This window comes from Carcharodon carcharias, chromosome 10 (assembly GCF_017639515.1).
Source record: "Carcharodon carcharias isolate sCarCar2 chromosome 10, sCarCar2.pri, whole genome shotgun sequence".
Classification (NCBI taxonomy): Eukaryota; Metazoa; Chordata; class Chondrichthyes; order Lamniformes; family Lamnidae; genus Carcharodon; species Carcharodon carcharias.
In genome coordinates, this window is record NC_054476.1 from 139,385,617 (window position 1) to 139,412,682 (window position 27,066).

The following is a 27,066-nucleotide window of genomic DNA, read 5'->3' on the forward strand; positions in this document are numbered from 1 at the left end:
AGAAAAGAGGAGGCTTTTACAACAATGGATACCAACAGTAAAAGAACCACAGAAATGAATATTAGCTCACATGATTTCCAGAGGCTAGAAAGTCAAAGTCTAGAAGGTGTTTCCTTCGTTGTGGAGTTCAGATGAGCTCCTGATTAGAAACAGCAGCACAAATGTCTTTGAAAGCGAATGAGAATACAGCACAATGAGGTTTCTGTGCCACCATGATGAGTGGGGAACTCTTTTGTTCTTGTAACTTCTGTGGAAAGCTTCCAGGACAGGTGGCCAATCCTGAATCATGTGACACAAAAACAGAATTACCTGGGAAAACTCAGCAGGTCGGCAGCATCGGCGGAGAAGAAAAGAGTTGACGTTTCGAGTCCTCATAACCCTTCAACAGAACTAGCGAAACGTCAACTCTTTTCTTCTCCGCTGATGCTGCCAGACTGCTGAGTTTTTCCAGGTAATTCTGTTTTTGCTTTGGATTTCTAGCATCCGCAGTTTTTTGTTTTTATCTCTGAATCATGTGACCTCTGGCAGTCAACGTTTGGTTCAGCAAAAGTCCATTTTAAAATAGCAGAAGAAAAATGATGTACATAGTTTGGATTTCTTTCATGTCTTATTGACATATTATAACACACAGTTCACAGTTGCTTCCAGCTTCTAATGAGTTTGCAATTCCATTTCACTGAGCAGTAACTTCAAGCAACCATCTCCAGGCACTTAGTTTTTGCAGAGGTTCTTAAATCCACGACCAGCTGTAAAGCTTGTCCTGACGATTCTTCCCCTCTGGCCACACCAGAATGAATCTCCTCGAATGCTTAGATTGCTATTGGATGCATCTCTTCGACTAGAGACTTTCCCTCGTGCACCCAGCTGTGGTAGTTCACAAAGCCAAGCAGGCTCTTCTCTCTGTTTACCACACAAAGCACAACATTGTTGTCTGCCTTTGAAATTCATTGATTTACAAAGAATCGTAGGAAATAGGACCAAGAGTTAGCCATTTGGCCCCTTGAGCCTGCTCCACCATTCAACTAGATCTTGGCTGATCTTCTACCTCGATACCATTTTCACGCACCATCCCCATATCCCTTGATATTTTTAATAACTAGAAATCTATCCATCTCTGTCTTGAACATACTCAATGACTATGCTCTCACACCCCTCTGGGTTAGAGAATTCCAAAGACTCACCAGCTGCTGAGTGAAGAAATTCCTTCTTATCTTGGTCCTAAATGGCCTACCTCTTATTCTGAGACTGTGTCCCCTGGTCCTGGAGCCCCCAGCTAGGGGAGACATCCTTTCTGGCTCTACTCTGTAGAGCAATATAAGAATTTTGTATATCTCTATGAGGTCAGCTCTCATTCTTTTAAACTCTAGAGTATACAGGCTCAGTCTCCTCAATGTCTCCTCATAGGACACTCCTGCCTTCCCCGGAATCAGTCTAGTGAAACTTCGCTGCACTTCCTCTATGGCAAGTATATCCTTCCTTAGATAAGAAGGCCAAAACTGCACCCAATACTCCAGATGTGGTCTCACATCACACAAGGTCCTACATAACTGCAGCAACACTTCTTTACTGCTGTACTGCAGTAAATGCCAGTATGTCATTTGCCTTTCTAATTGCTTGTTGCACCTGCATATTAGCCTTCAGTGACTTGTGAAAAAGGACACCCAGGTCTCTTTGAACAGCAACACTTCCCAATCTTTCACTATTTAAGAAATACTCTTCCATTCTTTCTCTCTTTCCCTCTCCTTTTCCCTTTCTCTCTCTCCTCCTGTCTCTCTTTCCCTTTCCTGAATCTCTAGCTGCATCCTGAGCTCTTCCACCTCAAATTTGGCTAGGGCAAAGGGTATAGAGTCAGGGGTGAGCTCATCCACCTGCTCTGGTTGATAACTGAGGTCCAAATGCTTGACAGGCAACTGGATCTGTCCACTTCTTTTCACCCTACTCGATAGTTTTAACTGTACCTCCCTAGCTACAGCTTTCAGTTGTTCTGTGCTTAGGTATGCTGATGTTTCGCCATTTAAATTTCCTTGCTTTACCCACATTCTCACATCGAAAGTTGCCATTTTCTTAGTGTTAGGGAAAGGGAATTTGCTGCAGTAACTTTCTTGTGCTTTAAAAATTGTTCCAGCTGCTGAATTTTCCACCTTGGCTTCCAATACATTCTTTTAATATCAGAATTGGCTCATCTTAGATTTAGACTCTGGTCAATGTTTTTTTGGTCACATTTTCTTGTTTGATTAACTTTTGGTTTGGAGGAGTCTTTCCTGGACCTGAGCTGCCAATTTCTGTTATAGACAGGAGAGAGACAGGCAAACTGTACCCATTTCCTCTTACCGCCTACCTGTAACTAGGTGTTTTGAATAACTTTTAAAGTATGCGGTGCTGTTGTTTCCCAGTCTTTTGGTTTGCGTGATGCAACTTCTCCCCACACACACACACACTCACACACTCTAAAAGGGGCATTTCCAGAGTCAAGAATCAAGGTCCAGAGGGTGTTTCCTTTGCAGTGGGCTTCAGTTCCGATGAGGCTCTGGGTGGATATAACAATACGAAAATCCTTGAAACGGACGATGCTACAAAATGATGAGCTTTCTGTACTTAGATCGCTTGATAAGATGTTGATCAGAGACTTTTTAAATCAAGCGGGCTTCGTGGAGTTGAGAGGTGGAAACTGACTGCTTACTCAGCCAGGCTGCTGGTGACCTTTCCAGTTGATGTTAAAGTCAGAGGATTTTCCAGTTCTCAAAGGCATATTGAGATTTCAAAGTGGTCACTCAAAAAACGTAACCTTCTTTCTCAATGACTTCAAAAAGGATGTTTATCCAGTGTTTGGAATGGGCTTTTTTCAGGACTGATAATGGCCCCAATGATTAGGGAGAGAATTTTCTCCCTGTCGGCAGGGGAGGGTGTGGGTGGACGCGCAGCCGATCAGCGCCCCCGATCGGCTGGGCGCCACCATTTTACATGGGCAGGCCGATTAATGCCCGCTCAGCGTGGAGTGGGGTGGGTGGGGGGCGCGGTTTGCCTGAGTTGGGGAGTGTGCTGTTTCACGCATGCGTGCGAAAGAGCGCAGGAACCTCCGTGAGGCACTGAGATGCCTCAGGGAGAGTAATTTTACTTATAAAATATTTAGTAAAGGCTTAAAAAAAATTTAAGGACATGTCCCCTCATGTGAAACTATCACATGAGCTGGGACATGTCCATTAATTTTATTAAAACTTTTTCAAACACTTTAAAAATGTTCATGAAACCTCATCCCGCCTGTGGATGAGGTTCCATGAAAAACGCAAAGGCCGCCCAGGCTCTTCATCTGCCCACCAAACTTGGGCAGCTCAACTAATTGCTTTATTGGCTTTTTAAATGGCCTTAATAGGCCTTTGACAGTTCGGCTGTGCGCCCACCGAACTGAAAATATAAATGACGCGCAGTGACGTTGGGACGCACGCCCGACATCACCATACGACATTTTACGTCCTGCCCCTGCTCGCCGAGCTGAAGATTCTACCCTAGTTGTTGAAAGAGTTACCAACCAGTTGGAGGGTCTGGTGTTGGGAAACCATTGTAGAGGCAGACCCACTGACTCCTCTAACAAGGTGAGCTTAACAGATGCAAATGGCATCCCTTTGCTTTCTCTTTGAAATGGTACCAGGGACAGTACCAGGTGTGGTATGAGCCTGTTAGCATGTAGCCATGACAAGTTCTGATGTGGGAGTCTCGTAGTGTTTTGTGATTACAAGGGGTCTATGCAATGAGACTTGAGATTCTAGAGCTGAGAAAATAATTATTTTGTTCTTGTAACTTCAGGGGGTAGTTCCTGGACAAAAGGCCAACACTGGTCATGTGATTTGTAGCAGCCATCTTCTTTGGTTCAGCAGAAAGTCAATTTTTTAAAATGGCAAAAGAATAAATTTCATATCAAATGGAACCCAATATTTATTTTTGTTTATTCGTTCATGGGATGTGAGTGTCGCTAGTTAGGCCAGCATTTATTGCCCATCCCTAACTGCCCTTGTTCAGAGGACATTTAAGAGTCAACCACATTGCTGTAGACCTGGAGTCACATGTAGGCCAAACCAGGTAAGGACGGCAGATTCACTTCCCTAAAGGACATTCGTGAATCAGATAGGTTTTTACAACAATCAACAATGGCTTCACGGTCATCATTATACTTTTAATTCGAAATTTTTATTGAATTCAAATTCCACCATGCTACAGAGTATTACCCTAAGTCTCTGGAATATTAGTCCAGCAACAATACCGCTATGCCATCGAGTCCCACATCTGCATTTCTGTTTTTCCCACCAAAATGGATAACTTCATATTTTTCCATATTATATTCTATCAACTGTGTTCTTGCCCACTCACTTAGCCTGTCTAAATCCACTTGAAGCCTGTTAACATTCTCCTCACAATTTTCACTACCACTAAATTTTGTGTCATCAGCAAACTTGGCAGTATTACATTTGGTCCCCACATCCAAATCATTGATATAAATTGCAAATAGCTGGGGCTCAAGCACTGATCTTGCGATACCCCACTAGTTTCAGCCTGCTAGTCTGAGAATAACCCATTTATTCCTATCTTTATTTTCTGTTGTTAATCAGTCCTCAAACCATACCAGTATATTACCCCCATTCCCATGTGCTCCAATGTCACTTGCTAACCCTCACGTGGAGCCTTATTGAAAGCCTTCTGAGAATCCAAATACACCACACCCACTGATTCTCCCTTATCTATTCTGCGAGTTGCATCCTTGGAAAACTCGGCAAACATCATTTCCCTTTCATAAATCCATGTTGACTCTTCCCAATCTTACCATTATTTTCTAAGTGTCCAGTTATCATATCTTTTATAATAGACTCCAGCATTTTCCATTCTACTGATGTCAGGCTAACAGATCTGTAGTTCCCTGTTTTCTCTCTCCCTTTTCTCTTAAATAGTGGGGCTACATTTGTTACCTTCCAACCTGCAGGAACTGTTCCTGAATCTATAGAAATTTGAAAGATGACCACCAATGCATCCACCATCTCTACAGCCACCTCTTTCAACACTCTGGGATGTAGATCATCAGGTCCAGGGGATTAATCAACTTTCAGTCCCATTAATTTCTCCAGTACTACTTTTTACTAATACTTATTTCTTTCAGGTCCTCAATCTCACCTAGTTCCTTGCTTTAGTATCTCAAGGAGGTTTTCTGTATATTCCACCAAGACAGACATAAAAGCCAGAACTTTCCGGTCCCATTGGCATAGGGCGTCATGGTGAGGGGTGGGGATGGACAATATGGTGTGAAGGCCGAAAATCGGTTTCACGCTGGCATCAAAGCACAGCGGGATCATCTGATGGTGCCCAGCATGGCGGAGCGCCAATGCTGCTGGAGGACAGCGTGAACTTGCTTAGCATCCCGCTAATGGGGTGCAAAGAAAGGCCCAACCAGAATCATCCCACACCCAATTTTCTGTTACGCCAGCAGGAAAACATGCCGGTCCAGAACACATTTGGACAAGTGTGGCATGCAGAAGTCAGGACTTACTGTTAGGCCCTTGCTCAGATCATGGACATCTGAGGAGCAGAAGGTGCCCTACAGCTACCGGACCCAGGAGGAACACGTGCATTGCATGCTGGGTGGATTCTCATAGACATGGCCCTGATGCAAAGCAGCTCACAGTAGGTTGGAGGGCTCCATTGATGCCTGGGTTCTGCTTTGGAATATCACGGCCATAGGCCGTTATGGATAATCAACAAGGGGTGGGAGAGGAAAGCCCAGCTGTGAGTGGGAGAGGATTGTGTACCGGGGGTGTGGGAGAGGAAGGTCTAGGTTTGACTGGGAGGGGAAGATGTACTGGGGTGTGGGGGCATAAAGTAGAACTGGTGCAGGGGGGGCGCGGGTGGTGTGCAGATGTTTGGCGGGGGGGTAACAATAAAGGTGGGGTGAGGTTGGGAGAGGGGAGGAGGGTATAAAGGGGGAGAATGTGGCAATTGGGGAGGAGGGAAGGAAGGAGTCTGGGGTGGGAGAGGACATGTGGGCACCACTTTATCCTCCGACTTGAGTGCTGCTCTGTTGAGGGCTTGCAAAAGCTCTGCGTGATGTTCCCGTGCCTTCTGCTGACCCTCCACGATGAGTTGGAAGGCCGAATCCAGAAACTCATTATCTGACTCAGACCTTACATATGCCTCTTCCCCAGCAGTCTTCCAAGGGCCAGGGAAATCAGCTGAACCTGCCTCCTCCTGCTGCAGACACATGTCTGTGCGGTGACCACCAGATTGTGAATCCCAGCTTGCTGTAGATCTAGATCCCACCAGGGTGTGCCTCTGCACTGGTGCAGAGTGTGGGAAAGCACTGTGATGCGTCTTCTAGGCTGCTTATTTCCAGCTCTTCGATGCAGGATGTGCCCTCTTGGCTGGAGGTGAGGACATGGATGGAGCTGAGGGACTGGATAGCTGAGGGCGTCAGTTGCTTGGCAGATCTCCCTGTGAACCAAAGTAGAGATAATTAGTGCATGGCAGCAGAGTCAAAAATAGGAGAGAGATCACTCACACTTGAGTTGAGAGAGGGACAATGTGGCACAGGATCCTCACATGGATGTTCGCCACTGACCTCACCATCGCCGCAGGCATGGTCCACAGTCAGCACGATGGCACACTGCTCAAACTGAGCGAGGGGGCTAATGTTGGCCACTCACCCCCGATCTGGGACCTCTCCCTGCTGTTATGAACTCACTTTTCCTGCTTGAAAACAGATGGAGAGAGTGTGAGCAGGAAGCATAGCACGACATAGAATGTTTGTGTGGTGAGCAGAGCCATTAACGATGAAGACGTGAGCTCCAGAGGATGCGAGTCTGATGGAAAAGTGAGGTTGTGTGTGAGTTCGTGGTGTTGTCCCTTGAGGTGTGAGATCCCTGTGGATGTGTGATGGGCTTGTGAGTGTGAGAGTTGAGAGTGATGAGGTGGTTGACATAATCTGGCATCCATCCTCTTCATGCTCTGGATGGCTGACCTGCTCTGTGCTCCGGTGGCGCTGAGCACTGTTACCATGCCTCCCGGGCCAGTAGGTGGATCTCCTGTGGCCTGACTGCGGGTAGAGGACATCGTAGTGGCCTTCCACTGAGTCCAGCAGGCACCCCAGGGAGGCGTCACTAAATTTGGGAGCTGCCGTCTCCTTTGCTTTCAAGGCCATCTGTTGCCTGGAGCTGCCCTGGTCTGAAGACATGAAGTAGGCATGAGTGCTGGTGCACTTTAACTATGGTGCCTAGAGCGAGGAAGTGCTGAGGTCATGGTGTGGTGGGCAAATCAGAGCCTGCCCACCAGCTATCTGGCGCGTTTCCTGTGAATGCATTATTAATGAGGATGGACGTGCTGGGATTGTGATGATATTGTGCAAAAAGCCACCATTGTAACTGGTGGGTAAAACTCCTTTTTTCCACCCTCTACCGCACTTTTTGGAAATCTGGGATGATTCCGCCCAAAGTATCTGTTCAGTTTTTCTGCCATCTCCTTATTCCCCATTATGGAATCTCCTGTCTCTGCCTGTCCTTGCTAATCTTTTCCTTTTTATGTGCCTTTGGAAGCTTTTACAATCAGATTTTGTATTTCTCACTAGTTTATTTTCAAATTCTATTTTCTTTTTTTTTAATCAATTTCTTGGTTCTACTTTGCTGAATTCTGAAATACCCCAATCCTCAGGCTTACTACTTTTTTTGGCAACTTTATAGGCCTCTTCCCTTGATCTAATACAAATCTTAACTTATCTTGTTGGCCAGGGTTGGATCACTTTTCCTGCTGGGTTTTTGTGCCTCAGAGGAATGTATTGTAAAATCACCTTATAATTCTTTAGATGCTAGCCATTGCATGTCTACCATCGTACTTTTTAGTGTAGTTTCCCAATCTACCACAGCCAACTTGCACCTCATACTTTGTAGTTTCCTTTGTTTAGATTACCACTGTGTCTCTGACGAATGTAATATGGCCGCACAAGATGGTCTTTGCATGTACGGAAATCCAATGACGTTGCTGCTGTAGCCTGGAATGCAGAGTGGCAGAATGAGGAGAGGCAAAATAACCTAACATTCTCGGCAATCTACAATCCACTTACATTACTGGGATAGTAAGGCAGAGCTTCCAATGTGACTGTAGTAAAATACCTCACAAGGAAAAGGTTTTACTTTCCCTCTCCTCCTGCTGCCAGAGACAGTGATAGCCACAAATAATCCCTGACACACATTTCCCCCTAAAAAGATGGCCACCGCTAATCTGGGTCTACTATCAGCATGCAACTGTATGTGCATGGCGTTGGCAGCAAACATAGACTTAGATTAAAGACCCTAGTTTCAGATTGAATTATATTACTTTCAATCTTTATGTCAAATTCCATCATATTATTGTCACTCTTCCCTAAAGGCTTCTTTGCAATGAGATTATTAATTAGCCCATTCTCTTTGCACGTTACTAGTCTAAAATAGCTCATTGTCTAGTTGGTTCCTCAACATACTGTTATAGAAAACCATCTTGTATACATTCCAGGAAGTCGTCCTCCCCATCATTGGTGCTAATTAGGTTTACTTAGTCTGTATGTAGATTGAAGTATCCCATCATTACTGTATTACCCTTGTTAAAGGATTAAATTAGAATGGCAGGGGGATGGGAACCTGAGCAGGGAGACAGAGGAGGGGGAAACAAAGATAGAAACAAAAGACAGAAAAGTAAGAAGCAAAAGTGGAAGACTGAAAAAACGATGGCGAGAAACAAATGGGGTCGTAGTGCAAAATGAAGCTAAGATGACTAACAAGGTTAAAAAGACAAATCTAAAGGAATTGTATCTTAATGTGCTGAATTAACAGCACAAATAGATATAAATGGTTATGATATAGTTGCAATTACAGAGACATGGCTGAAGGATGACCAAGGATGGGAACTGAACATCTAGGGGTACTCAATATTTAGGAAGGACAGACAAATGGGGAAAGGAGGTGCGGTAGCATTGTTAGTAAAGGAGGAAATTCTTGCAATAGTGAAGAAGGATTTTGGCTCGGAAAATCATAGTATGGAATCTGTCTGCGTGGAGATAAGAAACACCAAGGGGCAGAAAATGTTGGTGGGGGTTGTCTATTGGCCCCCAAACAGTTATGGAGATGTAAGGGAAGGCATTAAGCAGGAAATTAGAGATGCATACAACAAGGTAATCGTGGGTGACTATAATCTACATATAGATTGGACAAACCAAACTAGCAATAATACTGTGGAGGAGGATTTCCTGGAGTGTGTACATGATGTTTTTCTAGACTAATACATTGAGGAACCAACTAGTGAGCAGGCTATCCTAGACTGGGTATTGGTGCAATGAGAAAGGATTAATTAACAATCTTGTTGTGCAGGATACCTTGGGGAAGAGCGACCATAAAATGATAGAATTGTTCATTAGGATGGAGAGTGAAGAAGTTGAATTTGAAACTCGGGTTCTGAATCTAAATAGAGGAAACTACGAGGGTATGAGGCGTGAGTTGTCAATGATGGATTGGGGAACCTTACTAAAAGGGTTGACAGTGGATAGGCAATGGCTAATATTTAAGGAACGTATGCATGAATTACAACAATTATTCATTGCTGTATGGCACAAAAGTAAAAGCGAAGGAGGAATTGGAGAAAATCAATATTAGTAAAAAAAATGGTGCTAGAGAAATTAATGGGGTTAAAGGCTGAAAAATCCCTACGGCCTGATAATCTACACCCCAGAGTACTAAGGGACATGGCCCTGGAAATATTGGATGTATTAGTAGTCATCTTCCAAAATTCTATAGACTCTGGAGCAGTTCCTACAGATTGGAGGGTGGCAAATGTAATGCCACTATTTAAAAAAGGAGGAAGAGAAAAAACAGAGAATTACGGACCAGTTAGCCTGACATCAGTAATGGGGAAAAATGCGAGAGTATTATAAAAGACGTGGTAACAGAACACTTGAAAAGCATTAACAGGATTAGATGAAGTCAGCATGGGTTTATGAAAGCAAAATCATGCTTAACTAATCTGGAGTTTTTTGAGGATGTAAATAGTAGAATAGATAAGGGAGAACCAGTGGGTGTGGCCTATTTGGATTTCACGAAGACTTTTGATAAGGCCCCACGTAAGAGGCTAGTGGGCAAAATTAAAGCACATGGGAATGCTCGACCCAAGAGAGCTGTGGAGGCTGGATCATTGAACGTATAGAAGGCTGAGACAGGTAGATTTTTGAACTGTAGGGGAGTTGAGGGTTGTGAAGAACAGGCAGGCAGCCTAAGCTCAGATCAGTTATGATCTTATTGAATGGTGCGGAACAGGCTCAAGGGACCATATGGCTTACTCCTGCTCCGGTTTCATACGTTCTTATGTTCTTATGCCTCGGAATGGGCATGTCTGGAAGGGCCCTTCACATAACACTATGTACAAGTTGTTTAAAGTGAACCATGTTGAAGAACAGGCAAGAAGTTGAAAAACTGCAAGATTCTGCCCTATATCATACCAAGCTGTGATATTCCTTGATTTTTTGAGATACCAGTACCTTTCGTGAGTTCATGAGTAGAAATTTGGAACACTCTTCGGCAGTTGCAGTTGTTCATTTTTTTTTTATTCGTTCTTGGGATGTGTGTGTTGCTGGTAAGGCCAGCATTTATTACCCATTCCTAATTGCCTTTGAGAAGATGGTGAGCAACTTCTTGAACCACAAATGGTGTAGGTGCACCCACTGTGTTGGAGATGGGCTTCCAGGATTTTAACCAAGTGACAGTAAAGGAGTAGCGATATAATTCCAAGTCAGGATGGTGTGTGTGTTGGAGGGGAACCTGCAGGGGGTGATATTCCCTTGTGCCTGTTGCCCTGGTCCTTCTTGGTGGTAGAAGTTGAGTTTGGAGGGTGCTGTTGAAAAATCCTGTACTTGCTAGATTTTTATTAACGAAATGTATTGAGTATGAGGCAAAGGCAAGGAGCTCACAGATCAGCCTTGATCTCATTGAATGGGCAGAACAGGCTCAGGGGCCTAAATGGCTTGCACTTGTTTCAATATGTTAATATTCCCCCCCTGACATGGGTGTAATGTGATAGGGAGCATGAGATCATGGGTATAGAGTTACAAGGTTCCCAGGAGTTTTTTTTACATCTTCTCTATCTCCTTAGCAACAGATGTCACGGAGATCACGTGAGGATCGGGATGTATCTCAATGCGAAAGCATTGCTTCAACAGTGTCTGCACAAGAGGATGAGGACAATGAAGTGTCCAATGAGGAGGAGAATCCAGAGGATAGTGAAGGTATAAAGGAATCTATGTCACCAGGTTGTGATAATACCTGCTTGGATAAGTTCAAAACATTGTGTGGGGCAGGGGGTCGGGGGTGGTTGCTGGTGGGAGGGTGGGAGTAAGAACGCCAAAATGTCCAGCATTATGTCCCCATATTTGTGTTTGAACTGAGGGAATACCTAACCTGCCAGTACCCATACTGCAAGATGATACTCGTCTCCTCTATATCTGCATGGCAGAATTATATTTGGCTGCTACTGGTACATACTCTGTCCAGTTATATTTGGCTTCCACCAATATTTCTGCAACAGAATTAGGTTAGGGTTCATGAGTATCTGCTCTATAGAACAGCAGCAGTTTCTGAAGGGATTCCTGAGGCCCAATGGTGCTGTTGTATTAAAAATGTTGATGATTTACTTACACAAGGTGCAGATGCTTAAGAGTTTTATTAAACAATCTGTGTAATTTTATCAATCTACAAATCAGCCGCATCTAGTCTAAACCCTCTTAATTTATCTCCCTGCATTCTTTCCCATAGAGCAGCTCTTTATTCTATGAGAATATTGGAAATTCAAAAGCCAATCTGCATCTAGGCAAGTTAAGGTGTTTTGGAGCCCTTTGTCTAATGAAAGGTTAACATGTCTTTCAGCAGCTGACTGAACTGTATTTCCACTGTTTTCTATTGTTATTTCAGATTTGCATCATTTGTTGCGTTACTTTTTGTTCCTCTATGCTTCTTATCTCAAAGGCTTTAATTGTGAAAGCTGAATGTGAGTTCTTTATTCCTAGGAGCTGAGAACAGCTCAGATACTGAAAGTGCACCTTCACCATCGCCTATGGAGACAGGCAAGTCAAGCAAGGAAAGTGCTGAAGCTAACAGGTTAACTGGAGAAGAGCTCAATCCTACCACCAAGGACACTCCAAGTATACCACCTCTTTCACCAGCACCAGCCGCTGCCTCACCTGAACTGCAGGTCAAGCAGGAGATGAACTTGGGCTTTGAGGAGTCGATGGAGGGTCAAAGGGGACCTGATGCTGAAGCAAAGCCCGTGTTTGAACCTCTGATGAAGACCAAAACTGAGCCTGTTGATGTGGATATGAAGCCAGAAGAAAATCTACAGATTAAAGTGGAAGTGGATGCCAAAGACAAGGAGTTTGAGAAAGCCAGACAGCAGGGAACAATGGGAGCAGAGCTGCTCGATCTACCGCAGCCTGGAGTGCAGGTGGAGTCCCACTCAGACAATGATTCAAGTGCAACCTGCAGTGCAGATGAAGTGGAGGATGGGGAGCCTGACCGGCAAAGGTGGGTACATTCTGTTTGATAAAGCGGCATGATAACTGAGAAAGTTACTTCATCAGCAAGACCAGTATTTTGTAAATTTTATAGAAAAAATGGATGGTATAAGAGCCAGAAGTGACACGAAGAAAGAGTTTTTTACGCAAGGAGCAGTTAGGATTTGGGATGCACTGCCTGGTAGGGCACTGGATATAGAAGCAATAGTACCTTTAAAAGGAAATTGTTAAACCCCTGAAGGATGAAAATTTGCAGGAATATGGGATAAGGGTGAGAAGTAGGACTAACTGACTTGCTCTTTGAAAGAGCTGGTGACAAATGGCTTCCTCCTGCTCTGCACTGTTCTATGAAATATGATCCTTAAATCATTACAAAAAATCATGATAGAATAAAAACAGAATTTGATTTATTCAGTCACCATGAAAAAATTATTTTGGTCATAACCAGCAAAGCACAAAGTCTGCAAAAAACTCTCATATGCAGTCTGTGCTTTTCCTCATTGGTTAGTCGCTTCCATGGTCACCACAGAAGCATTCCCGTTGCTTTGAAAATGCACCCCTGCTTACTTGGAAAAAAGTAGTGATTTCAAACACTTTCTGAATTCCAATCCTTTGGTGAGGATGTTATTTGCAACACTTTCCTATCACTTCAGAAATGCCCAATACTTTTTTAAATATTCAACTGAAATTAGCTTTCCCCATGCAACTAAGCTTGGGTGAATAGGAACAGGAGTCAGCCATTTAATCTCTCAAGCCTGTTCTGTCATTCAGTGAGATCATGGCTGATCTGTATTTCAATTCCATTTACCTGCCTTTGACCCATTTTCCTTGATACTGTAACATTTGTCAAATTTCACAGGGTAAAATACTGGCATGGATAGTGGATTGGTTAAAGGGCAGAAAACAGAGCAAGGATAAATGAATCACTTTTAGACTAGCAGAGTGTAACTCACGTTTGCCACAAGGATCAGTACTGGGCCCTCAGCTTCTTACAACCTATGTGATTTAGGTGAAGAGAACGAGTGTAATGTATCCAAGTTTGTTAATGATAGAGAGTTAGGTGGGAAAGTAAGCTGTGAGGAGGACACAAAGAGCCTGCAAAGGGATATAGATAGGTTAAGTGATTGAGCAAGAAGGTGACTGTTGGAGTATAATGTGAGGAATATGATATTATTCACTTTAGTAGGAAGAATATAAAAAAAATTTAAATGGTGAGAAAGTATTAAATGTGGTGTTCAAAGGGATTTATATGTTCTTGTACAAGAAACACAAAATTAACCAGGTACAAAAACCAATTAGGAAGGCAAATGATATGTTAACCTTAATTGCAATGGAATTGGAGTACAAGACTAAGGAAGTCTTACTGCAATTGCACGGGGCTTTGGTGAGGCCCATATACAGTTTTGGCCTCCATGCCTAAGGAAGGATGTACTTGTCTTAGAGGGTGTGAAGCAAAGGTTCACTACATTGATTCCTGGGATGAGAGGGTTGTCCTATGAGAAGAGATTGCGTATAATGGACATGTATCCTATCAAGTTTAGAAGAATGAGATTTGATCTGAATGAAATAAATAAGATTCTGAAAGGACTAGCAGGATAGATGCGCAGAGGCTGTGTTTCCCAGCTGGAGAGTCTAGAACTAAGAGGATGTGCTCTCAGAATAAGGGTACAGCCATTTAGGACTCATGAGGAGGAGAAATTTCTTCACTTAGAGGGTTGTAAATATTTGAAAATTTCTATCCTAGAGGGCTCTGAATGCTCAGTCATTGAATATATTCAAGACAGAGATTGATTAAAGGTTTAAATACTAAGAAAATCAAGATATCTGGGGATCTTATTAAATGATGAAGCACACTTGAAGGGCCATATGGCCATCTACTGCTTCAATATCTTATGTTCTTATAGTCACTAATAATATCCAGTAGGGAATTTAGAAGAAACTTCTTTGCATAGTTAGTGGTTAGAATGTGAAACTCGCTGCCACAATGAATAGTTGAAGTGAATAGCATTGATGTATTTAAAGGGAAGCTAGGATAAGTATGTGAGGGAGAAAGGAATAGAAAGTTATACTGATGGGATAGAATCAAGTAAGATGGGTGGTGGCTCATGTGGAACATTAACACTGACACAGACTGGTTGGATCAAATGTCCTGTAACCGTTTATTGAAAAGTTGAAGCCCCAATACAGATCCTGGGGAAAATCATGCACACTCTGCCAACCAGATTACCTTCATCCCTAACCTCTGTCTTCCTCTCAAGCAATTGCCAACTTATATTACATGGTAACCTCCAATTCCATATGTTCTCATTTTTGTTTTAATCTTTTGCTCAGAATCTTATCAAATGCCTTCTGGAAGTCCCATAGATACTCCTTCATCCAGCATAGAATTACATAATATGCAGCATTCAGCTCAGCCAGACCATGCTGGCATTTTTGCTCCACTCTAACCTCTTCCTGTCTTTCCTCAACTAACTCTCATCAGTGTATTCCTCTATTCCCTTCTCCATAATAGGTTTATCCAGCTTCCTCTTAAATATATCTATACTATGGTAAAGAAGAATCTTCTGAATTCCGCATTTAATTTATTGGCGGTTATCCTATATTGATGGCCTCTAGTCTCACAGGTAGAAACATTTTCTGTGTCGTTTCTATCAAAACCTTCCATAATTTTAAAGACCTCTATTAGGTCACCCCTTAACCTTTTTTCAAGGGAAGAGATCCAGCCTGTTCATCCTTTTCTGATGTGTATAAACTCACATTTTGGCAACATGCTAGTGACTGCCTCAGTCACTAGGTAAATCTGACATGTCCTACCCACTTCAAATTCATACTGATTCTCCTTCATCAGTGATACCTATACAAGTGCTAAATCACCTTGGCCTCTGATAGATTCCAGTGACTTCATACAACTGTCATTGGGCTCTTAAGTCTGTAGTTTACTGCCTTCTCCCTCCTTTTAAAAGATTAGTAACTTTCTAATCCAGAATCACAACTTCTGAATTTGGAGAGCTTTGAAAAAGTATCTGCAATTTTCATGCCTTTGAATGAAAGCCATTAAGTCCTGAAGGTTTGCCTCATTTTGAATAACTTTAATTTTCTTCATTACCATTTAATTTACTTGTATTAAAGTCACCAAGTTCCTCCACTGTGAAAATAGATACAATTAATGAGCCTGCACCCTCCTTTACCATTCTCTTACTCTTAATATATAAATCTTTTGTTTGATATCATTTGCAAGTTATTTTTGTATTTTCTCTTCATTCATTCACAAGACGAAGAAAAGCTGTTCCCATTAGCTGATGGTACAAGATTATGGAACTCAGATTAAGATTTTGGGCTAAAGGTGCGGGGCGATTCGGGAAGCAAGAACCTTTTTACTCAGTGAGTGGTAATGACCTGGAATTTGCTGCCCATGAAGGTGGTGGAAAAGGAGATGATCAATAATTTCAAAACAAAATTGGATGGGCACTTCAGGAAAGAAACTTTGCAAGGCCATGAGGATAGAGTGGGGGGAATGGGACTGATTGGATTGCTCTGCAGAGAGATGGTAGGGACTTGATGGGCCCCTGTGCCATTATGATGCTACATAGGGCAATTCAAGCAACCCTTTTGCACACAGCATGAACAGCAATCAGACTACCCAATTAATCGGTCGCCTCTGATTCTTTAGCCAATTACCTTCAATCTGTATTCTCTGGTTGCCAGGCCTTCTGCCAGTGGAAGCAAAGTAAATAAAGGAAAGTTATCAAAAACTTTAAGAACTTTTTGCGCTCCCCCCTTGACTTTCTCTGCTCCAAGGAGAACAACCCCAGTTTCTCTAGTCTCTCCACATAGCTGATACCTTTCTAGTAAATCTCGTTTGCATCTGCAGCCGCTCATCCTGCTAAAGTGTGAGCTCAGAATCGAACACAACACTCCAGCCAGGGTCTAACCAGTGTTTTGTATAGGTTTAATATAACTTCTTGGTTTTTGTTCTCTGTGTTTTTATTAATAAAGCCAAGGATTCCATGTGCCTACTTCTGTACACTTTCCTCCAGTTTGAAAAACTATTTTTCACCACTACTCTCTGCTTTCTATCCCTTAGTGAAATTTGTGCCCACGTAGCCACTGCCCCTTTAAACTCATGGGCTTCAATTTTACTACCAAGTCTATTTTGTGGTAGTTTATCAAATCTTTTTTCGAAGTCCACATACCTGTATGAAATAGCAGCTGCATTTCTGTCATAAGCCCTGCATCTGCAGTATTTTGCTTTTGGGTTAACATTGCCAATGTTGAAATTTTAAAAAATATATGTTATTTTTAAAAATAAATTCCAACTTTTCCATTCTGTCTCTGTTTCTCTCGCAATCCAGTCTTTCTTTCCCACTCTATTTCTTTTGTATCTAATTTGACATCAGTTCATCCTCTTTCCTTCCCCCTTGCCCTATTTCATTCTCTGTACTTAAATCTCATTGGTTAAAGAGGTATAATGTTATCTCTGTCATTCACCATCATTGAAATTGTCACCCTGTTTTCAGCTTGCAATTCCAGCAATTTGCAGCACAATAATTTTTTAAGCTGAAGTGTTGAGGGAAGAAGCCTAACCAGACAGACCAGAAAGATCTAACGAACTGGACTGATCGGCTGGCATTAGGTCTGTGGCAGGTGGTGAGGGAAAAACATACTTGACCTCAGCCTCACCAACCTGCCTGCCACAGATGCATCTACCCATGACAGTATCGGTAGGAATGACCACCACATAGTCCTTGTGGAAACACAGTCCTGCCTTCACATTGAGGATGCCCTCCATCATGCTTTGTGGCAATATCACCACATTAAATGGGATAGATTTCGAGCAGATCTAGCAACTCAAGACTGGCATCCATGAAGCCTTGTGGGCCATCAGCCACAGCAGAATTGTACTAAACCATAACCTGTAACCTCATGGCCCAGCATATCCCCTATTCTACCATTACGACCAAGCCTGGGGATCAACCGTGATTCAATGAAGAGTGCAGGAGGTAATGCCAGGAGCAGCACCAGGCATACCTAAAAATGAGGTGTCAACCTGGTGAAGTGACAACACAGGACTACTTGAGTGCCAACCAGCATAAGCAGCCAGAGATGGACAGAGCTAAATGATCCCACAACCAACAGATCAGATCTAAGCTCTGCAGCCCTGCCACATCCAGTCATGAATCGTGGTGGAAAATTAAACAATTCACTAGAGGAGGAGGCTCCACAAATATCTCCATCCTCAGTGCTGAAGAAGTCCAGCACATCAGTGCAAAAGATATGGCTGAAGCATTCGCAACAATCTTCAGCCAGAAGTGTTGAGTGGATGATCCATCTCAGCCTCCTCCAGAGGTCTCCAGCATCACAGCTGCCAGTCTTCAGCCAATTCGATTCACTCCAGGTGATATCAAGAAACAGCTGAAGGCACTGGATAATGCAAAGGCTATGGGCCCTGACAATATTCCAGCAATAGTACTGAAGACCTGTGCTCCAGAACTTGCCAACTGCGTCCCTAGCCAAGCTGTTCTGCGACAACAGAAGCATCAACCTGTCCATGTGGAAAATTGCCCAGGTGTGTCCTGTACATAAAAAGCAAGACAAATCCAACCCAGTAATTACGCCCCATCAGTCTACTTTCCATTATCAGTAAAGTGATGGATGGGATCATCTACAGTGCAATTAAGGGGTACTTGCTTAGCAATAACCTGCTCACTGACGCTCAGTTCGGGTTCAGCCAGGATCACTTGGCTTCTGACCTCATTACAGCCTTGGTTCAAACGTGGACAAAAGAGCTGGGCTCCCGGGGTGACTGCCCTTAACATCATATTTGACTGGATGTGGCATCAAGGAACCTTTGCAAAACTGAATCAATGGGAATCGGGGGAAAACTCTCAGCTGGTTGGAGTCATACCTAGCGCAAAGGAAGATGGTTGTGGACGTCAGTCATCTCAGTTCCAGGACATCAATGCAGGAGTTCCTCAGGGTAGTGTCTTTGGCCCAACCATCTTCAGCTGCTTCATCAATGGCCCTCCTTCCATTATAAGGTCAGAAGTGGGTATATTGGCTGATGATTGCACAATGTTCACCATTCGCAACTCCTCAGATACTGCAGCAGTCCATGTCCAACTGAAGGAAGACCTGGAAAATAACCAGGCTTGGGCTGACAAAAGGCAAGTAACATTCGTGCCACACAAATGCCAGGCAATGACCATATCCAACAAGAGAGAATCTAACCATCACCCCATGTCATTCAATGGCATTAACATTGCTGAATCCCCCACTTTCAACATCTTGGGGGGGGTTACCATTGACCAGAAACCTGAACTGGATTAGCCGTATAAAAACTGTGGCTACAAGAGCGGGTCAGGGGCTAGGAATCTTGCGGCTAGTAACTCACCTCCCGACTCCCCAAAGCCTGTCCACCATCTGCAAGGCACAAGTCAGAAGTGGGATGAAATACTCTCCACTTTACTGGATGAGTGCAACTCCAAAGACATTGAGGAAGTTTGACACCATTCAGGACAAAGCAGCCCCCTTGATTGGCATCCCTTCCACAAACATTCACTCCCTCCACCACCAACTAACAGTGGCAGCAGTGTGTACCATCTACAAGATGCAATGCAGAAACTCACTAAGGCTTCTTCGGCAGCACCTTCAAAACCCATGACCACTACCATCTAGAAAGACTTGGGCAGCAGATACATGGGATCACCGCCACCTGGAAGATCCCCTTCAAGCCACTCACCATCCTGATTTGGAAATATATCACCGTTCCTTCACTGTCGCTGGGTCAAAATCCTGGAACTCCCTCCTTAACAGCTCTATGGGTATACCTACACCACATGGACTGCAGCAGTTCAGGAAGGCAGCTCACCACCACCTTCTTGAGGGCAATTATGGAAGGGCAATAAATGCTGGCCAAGCCAATGAAGCCCACATCCCGTAAATGAATCAGAAAAAAATCCAACCTTTCGAATTACCACCTCATCAGTCTATTCTTGATCATCAGCAAAGTGATGGATGGTGTCGTCAACAAAGCTATCAGTAGCACTTACACAGCAATTACCTGCTCGACAATATTCAGTTTGGGTTCCACCAGAGCCACTTGGCTCCTGAATTCATTGCAGCCATTGTCCAAGCATGGATAAAAGAGCTGAATTTCAGAGGTGAAAGCAATTGGCCTTGACATTCAGGCACCTTAATAAAATTGAAGTCAATGAAAGGAAGAATGAAAACTCTCCGCTAGCTGGAGTCAGACCAAGCACAAAGGAAGATGGTTACAGTGTTTGAAGGTCTATTTTTTGAGCCTTTGAACATCGCTGCAGGAGTTCCTCGGGGCAGTGACTTAGGCCCAAACATATACAGCTGCTTTATCAATAAGATTCCCTGCATCATAAAGTCAGAAGTGGGGATGTTCACTGATGATTGCACAGTGTTCAGTAGCATTTGCAACTCCTCAGATCCGTGTGCAGCAAGTAGTCATTTGAAAGTACAGAACTCGAGTATTGCTGATGAAAGAGGCTGTCAAAACTTTTCATCTTGCAGTCATCAGGAACGTTCGCAAGAATACCAAAAGTAAAGGGAACAACAATTTATACTGCATGAGAAGAGAGTGCTGATTGTTGGAAAGTGGACTCAGATTGGTAGAGGCATTGCCGTGGAGCAACTTAACTGAATCAGTTATATAGATACTGTGGCTACAAGAACAGGTCAGAGGCTGGATATCCTATGATGATTAACATAGTAGCTGACTCCAGAAAGCCTGTTTAGCATCTACAAAGCAGAGGTCAAGGGTGTGATGGAATACTCTCCACTTGCCTGAATGAATGCAGCTCCAACAACACTCAAGAAGCCCCACACTATCGAGGACAAAGCAGTCCACATGATCAGTACCCTCATTGACCACCTTAAACATTAACTCCCTCCATCACCAGCACAGAATGGCAGCACTGTGTTCGTTCTACACTGTAGCAACTTGCCAAGGCTTCTCCAACAGCACCTTCTAAACCTGCAACCTCTACCACCTAGAAGGATGAGAGCAACAGGTGCCATGGATACATCACCTGCATGTTCCTCTCCAAGCTGCTTTGCCAGCAATGAACACAACCTATAGCATAAAAAAATGACCTCAAGATGTCCCACTCTAGCAAATTCTGTGTTATAGATATCCTTTTCATGAGTATTACTGATTTCTTTAGGAAATGCAAACATAATTGACTTTTGGACACAGTAACTCGCTGGAGTGCTTCCTATTAAATAGAATCAAATTTTTGAAAGCCTTCTATTGATTATCTGGTTTCTTAACAGTGTCAAATCAGCAATTTTAACATAAAATATTGATTCATATTCCAGTTTCTTCTGAAATACAAATTGCCAATTAGGTTCAATTCCACATCAGTGTGATACTACATCAGTAAATATTTTGTTCAGAGAGTAAATGTGAAATTAATCTAATTAAAGAGTTAAGGCGGCTATTCGAGAACTTGCCATTGCTGTGAATTTATAAGCAGCAATATCTGAGAAATTAATCATTAAATAATTACTGCATATCTTGCATTGAGATTTTTATTTCCTCTGCAAATCACAGAGTGTGTACTTTGAAATGAATTACATGGTACTCAACTCACTCAACCTTCCTTTCCCACTACAACTTATGGACTTGTAAATCCGAGGCTTCACATAATCTACCTCTGCTTTCTGATGTTTTATCTTTCTCTATGAGATTGCTGTTTAAAACACTGGTCTGGATCAGAGAGTCCACATCTTTCTTATAAATTATACAGGAAAAATGCCCTTATGTGAGAATGTATGTAATATACGTTCACAGCCTGCCGCCTTCTGCTGTAAGGTATATTCGTAGTAAGAGGCGCACAGTCAGTGAGGGGAAACTTTAGCCTGAGTAAGACAGAGACCGAGTGCGTCTATTTGGGAATTTGGTTCAAAGTGGGAATTCAGTGCGTAGGGGGAAAGAGATGCTTTAGGTAAGGTTTACTCCAAGAAGTAAAGTATGCTGAGTGGGGAGTTCGGTGAAGGATGCGGAGGAGGTGCTTTTTCCTTCTTCTCTTTTTCAACCTCCAATACTTGATATCCACTTTGGTGCAGTAGAAGGAACAGGTAAACCAGTTTAATCAGTATTGTAAGTACTGTATTGTTTTGTCACTATTATAAGGTTTACTCGCAGTACCGAAACCTACTGGGAGGTGGAGGCTTTATTGATTAATTAATTAGCAGTTATTAATTACTTAACACATTATTGATGATGGCAGGGCAGGTGATGTGCTGCAATTGCAGGATGTGGGAGCTTCTGGATACCGGTATGATCTGCAGTAAGTGTTTGCGGCTGCAGGAAATTCGGTTCTGAGCTGTTGAGCTGGCAGCCAAGCTGCACTCACTGCAGCATATCAGGGAGGGGGAAAGTTACCTGGACAATTTATTCCAGGAGGTGGTCACATCCCTTAGGATAGGGTCTTCTGATTTGGTCAGGGACAAGATGGTGTGACTGCAAGTGAGGCAGATATGAGGACTCAGAGGACAGGAGTGCAGGAGCCTGCACCCTTGCAATTGTCCAACAGGTTTGAGGTTTTTTGAGTTTGTTTGGATGAGAGTGGGGGCAGCAGGGTAGATGAGCTGACTGGCAATGGCTGCATTGTACAAAATGCCATTCAAGCGGGGGGAGGGGTGGTGCGGGTTACAAGGAATGTAGCAGTATTGTAGGGGACAGTGTAGTCAGATGGATATTGTCCAGGTCTTGCTGCCTTTGGACATGAACTGCTTCAGTATCTGAGGAGTCGCAAATGGTGCTGAACGTTGTGCAATCATCAGCGAACATTCCCACTTCTGACCTTATGATGGAAGGGAGGTCACTGATGAAGCAGCTGAAGATGGTTGGGCCGAGGACACTACCCTGAGGAACTCCTGCAGTGATGTCCTGGTGCTGAGATGACTGATCTGCAACAACCACAACCATCTCCCTTTGAGCTAGGTATGACTCCCACCCAGTGGAGAGTTTTCCCCCTGATTCCCATTGAGTCCAGTTTTGCTCGGGCTCCTTGATGCCACACTCTGTCAAATGGAGCCTTGATGTCAAGGGCAGTCACTCTCACCTCACCTCGGGAGTTCAGCTCTTTTATCTATGTTTGAACGAAGGCTGTAATGAGGTCAGGAGCTGAGTGGCACTGGCAGAACAGAAACTGGGCGTCAGTGAGCAGGTTATTGCTAAGTGAAGCGCCGCTTGATAGAAGTGTTGATGACCCCCTCCATTACTTTATTGATGATGGAGAGTAGACTGATTACGGTAATTGGCTGGTTTGGATTTGCCCTGCTTCTTGTGTACAGCACATACCTGGGCAATTTTCCACATGGCCAGGTAGTTGCCAGTGTTGTAGTTGTAGTGGAACAGCTTGGCTTGGGGTGTGGTGAGTTCTGGAGCACAAGTATTCAGTACTGTTGCCAGAATATTGTCAGGGCCCATATCCTTTGCAGTATCCAGTGCCTTCAGCCATTTCTTGATATCACCTGGAGTGAATCGAATTGGCTGAAGACTGGCATCTATGACGCTGGGGAACTCCGGAGGAGGCTGAGATGGATCACCTACTCAGCACTTCTGGCTGTACCAAATGCTTCAGCCTTATCTTTTGCACTAATCTGTTGAGCTCCTCTATCATTGAGAATGGGGATATTTGTGGAGCCTCCTCCTCCAGTGAGTTGTTTAATTTATCCACCTCCATTCATGACTGGATGTGGCAGGACTGCAGAGCTTAGATCTGATCCATTGGTTGTGGGATTGCTTAGCCCTGTCTATCACTTGCTGCTTATGCTGTTTGGCATGCAAGTAATCCTGTGTTATAGCTTCACCAGGTTGACACCTCAGATTTTCGTATGCCTGGTGCTGGTCCTGGCATGCCCTCCTGCACTCTTCATTGAAACAGGGTTGATCCCCTGGCTTGATGGTAATGGTAGTGTGGGGGATATGCTGGTCCATGAGGTTACAGATTGTTTGAGTACAATTCTGCTGCTGCTGATGGCCCACAGCGCCTCATGGATGCCCAGTCTTAAGTTGCTAGAGAAAGGCAGAGTTAACGTTTTGAGTCCGTATGACTCTTCTTCAGAACTAAAGAGACGAGTCTGAAGAAGAGTCATACGGACTCGAAACGTTAACTCTGTCTTTCTCTCCACAGGGGCTGTCATTCCTGCTGAGTTTTTCCAGAAATGTTTGTTTTTGTTTCAGATTTCCAGCATCTGTAGCTTTTTACTTTTATATTTGAGTTGTTAGATCTGTTTGAAATTTATCCCATTTAGCACGGTGATAGTGCCACACAACACGACGGAGGGTATGCTCAACGTGAAGGTACGACTTCGTCTCCACAATGACTGTGCAGTGGTCACTCCTACCGATACTGTCATGGACAGATGCATCTGCAGCAGGCAGGTTGGTGAGGATGAGGTCAAGTATGTTTTTCCCTCTTGTTGGTTCCCTCACACCTGCTGCAGACCCATTCTAGCAGCTATGTCATTTAGGATTTGGCCAGCTCGGCCAGTCGTGGTGCTACCGAGACACTCTTGGTGAGGGACATCGAAATCCCCCACCCAGAGTACATGCTGTGCCCTTGCCACCCTCAGTGCTTCCTCCAAGTGGTGTTCAACATGGAGAAGCACTGGTTTATCAGTTGAGGCAGGGCGGTACGTGGTAATCAGCAGGAGGTTCTCTTGCCCATGTTGACCTGATGCCATGAGACTTCATGGGGTCTGGAGTCAATGTTGAGGACTTCCAGGGCAACTCCCTCCTGATTGTATACCACTGTGCTGCCACCTCTGCTGGGCCTGTCCTGCCGGTGGGACAGTACATACCCAGGCATGGTGATGGTCTGGGACAGGTATTGTCAATGGAATAGTAACCCAGAGACCCAGGCTAATGCTCTGGGGACCCGGGTTCGATTCCCACCATGGCAGATGGTGGAATTTGAATTCAATAAAAATCTGGAATTAAATGTCTAATGATGACCATGAAACCATTGTCGATTGCTGTAAAAACCCATCTGGTTCACTAATGTCCTTTCCGGAAGGAAATCTGCTGTCCTTACTTGGTCTGGCCTACAAGTGACTCCAGACCCACAGTGAAGCCCTCTGAATGCCCTTTAAATGCCCTCTGAACAAGGGCAATTAGGGAAGGGCAATAAATCCTTAATATAATTCAAAATCAAAATTCTGCGGATGCTGCAAATCTGAAATAAAAACAGAAAATGCTGGAAAAGCTCAGCAGGTTTGACAAGTATCTGCAGGGAGAGAATTAGAGTTCACGTTTTGAGTCTGTATAACCCTTCAGAGCAAAAGGATGTAGAAAAAGCTATAGATATGTTAAGTGAGTGGGCAAAGACCCGGCAAATGGAGTATAATATGGGAAAATGTGAAATTATCCATTTTGGCAGGAAGAAAAACAGAGAAGCATATTACCTATATGGTGAGAGATTGTAGAGGTCTGAAATGCAGAGGGATCTGGGTGTCCTAGTGCATGAATCGCAAAAGGCTAGCATGCAGGTACAGCAAGTAATTAGTAAAGCTAATAGAATGTTATCATTCATTGTGAGGGAAATTGAAAAGGGAAAGGGAGGTTATGCTTCAGTTACACAGAGCACCAGTAAGACCACACCTGGCGTACTGCGTACATTATTGGTCCCCTTATTTAAGGAAGGATGGTAATGCATTGGTAGCTGTTCAGAGAAGGTTTACCAGACTAGTACTTGGAATGGGCAGGTTGCCTTATGAGGAAAGGTTGAACAGGTTAGGCCTGTATCCGTTGGAGTTTAGAAGTGTAAGAGATGATTTGATTGAAACCTTTAAGATTGTGAGGGGTCTTGACAAGGTGGATGTGGAGAGGATGTTTCCTCTTGTGGGAGAATCTGTATCTAAGAATTACTGTTTAAAAATAAGGGGTCGCCCATTTAAAACAAAGATAAGGCAAAGTTTTTTCCCTCAGAGGGTCGTGAGTCTTTTGGAACTCTCCCTGAAATGTCAGTGGAAGCAGAGTCTGAATATTTTTGAGACAGAGGTGGATAGATTCTTGGTAAGCAGGGGGGTGATAGGTTATTGGGAACAGGCTCGAGGAGCCAAATGGCCTATTCCTGCTCCTTGTTTGTATGTTCTAAATGCCTTACTTTTAGTTGCACTGTTGCATGCTTGAAAGTCAAGTTGTATATATCATAAAACCCCCATTTCAATGAAAATATACGAGTACAAGGTGAATTACAACGTACAGGGAAGCTGGAGCTAAGATTTGCCAGCTGAGGTACTGAGATGTTTATGCATCTGAAATGTTTCTAAACCTGGTGCCAAAAATGTTAGAAAATAACACTACGCAGGACTGAAGCTGTGGAATATTTTCCCCTAGGTCATGGGTTGGGAATGTCAGTGATTTTCCATCCAACCTTACATTTAACCTTGATTTTATGCAGACCAGCAGAACTTAAGGTGATGGTGGAGGGGCAGGAGAGAGAGGGCTTTAAGAAGGTGGTTAGTTACAAAAAAAAAATAAACTTGGGATTATCGTTTTCCTCTATGATCCTGTAATAGAAGGTAATTTTGAGGAAAGAGCAAAGTATGAAGGTGCTTGGTGGTCAAACTAGTTGTTCTGATGGATAGATAGCAAGGCCATTTATAGGAATGTAGAAATAAGAGGAAGCCATTCAGCTCCTTGAATCTAACCTGCCACTCGATTAGATTATTGCTGATCTGTACGTCAACTGTTTGAAATTTTATAATTCTATTAAATTTCCTCCCAACCTTCTCTGCTCCAGTGAAAATCATCCCAGTATCTCAAGTCTCTCCTTATAATTGTGTACTCATCCAATATTAGTACAAGCTGACATAAAAACGTTAATATATCTCTGTGATTCATTTCATACTCCACACCTAAATTCTCTTCAACCAAAATGGCCCTATCTTCTCACTTTTACTTTTTCTGTGTTTAAAAAACTCTGTAGTATAGTATTTTACATTATCTTCCCCCTTTTTTCATATTCTTGTTTTACCTTTCTAATCTCCACTTTCACCTTCCCTCCGCACAATTTCTATATCCTATTCTTATGATTTTATTATAGTGAAAATCCCAAGAACATATTTAGCTTACACCGAGTCCTTACTAAGACTGATACCTTAGCCCACTCTTTCCCCTAACCTGAAAATTTTGTAACCAAGCATGTTCAGTTCTTAGGCCTGTCCAAATCTAAGTCTTGCCTCCATTATACCTGCTATATCATGTTGCTGTATTGTTATTGATACATGTAACTCTCCAATTTTGATTTGAATGCTTTGTGTGAGTTCACAATTGTGAGTTGACTCTTGTTTATTACCTTAGCCACCTGGTTCCAGCAGAAGCAACAATACAATTTAACTCCTAGCAAAGCATCATTGCAGCCTCCTAGAACTTGTAATAATAACTTCAGTTAAAAAAAAATTAATGGTATCTCTTCTGTCTTGTACTCAATTGTTGAGGTGTTTTTGTCCACTTACCACTCATATTCTTT

The 27,066-nt window shown here is 43.3% G+C and overlaps 1 protein-coding gene across 12 annotated transcripts in view; it reads left to right on the forward strand.

Moving 5' to 3' along the window:
* ncor1 (nuclear receptor corepressor 1) overlaps nt 1-27,066 on the forward strand; it is a 404,095-nt gene that overhangs the window by 242,851 nt on the left and 134,178 nt on the right. For 11 of the 12 annotated variants that reach the window (XM_041197143.1, XM_041197144.1, XM_041197133.1 and 8 more), the window contains 2 exons: nt 11,140-11,272; nt 12,050-12,563. In XM_041197143.1, the coding sequence (XP_041053077.1) occupies nt 11,140-11,272; nt 12,050-12,563 (647 nt within the window). The remainder of the gene's footprint in view (nt 1-11,139; nt 11,273-12,049; nt 12,564-27,066) is intronic. The other variant, XM_041197135.1, reaches the window with a different exon arrangement.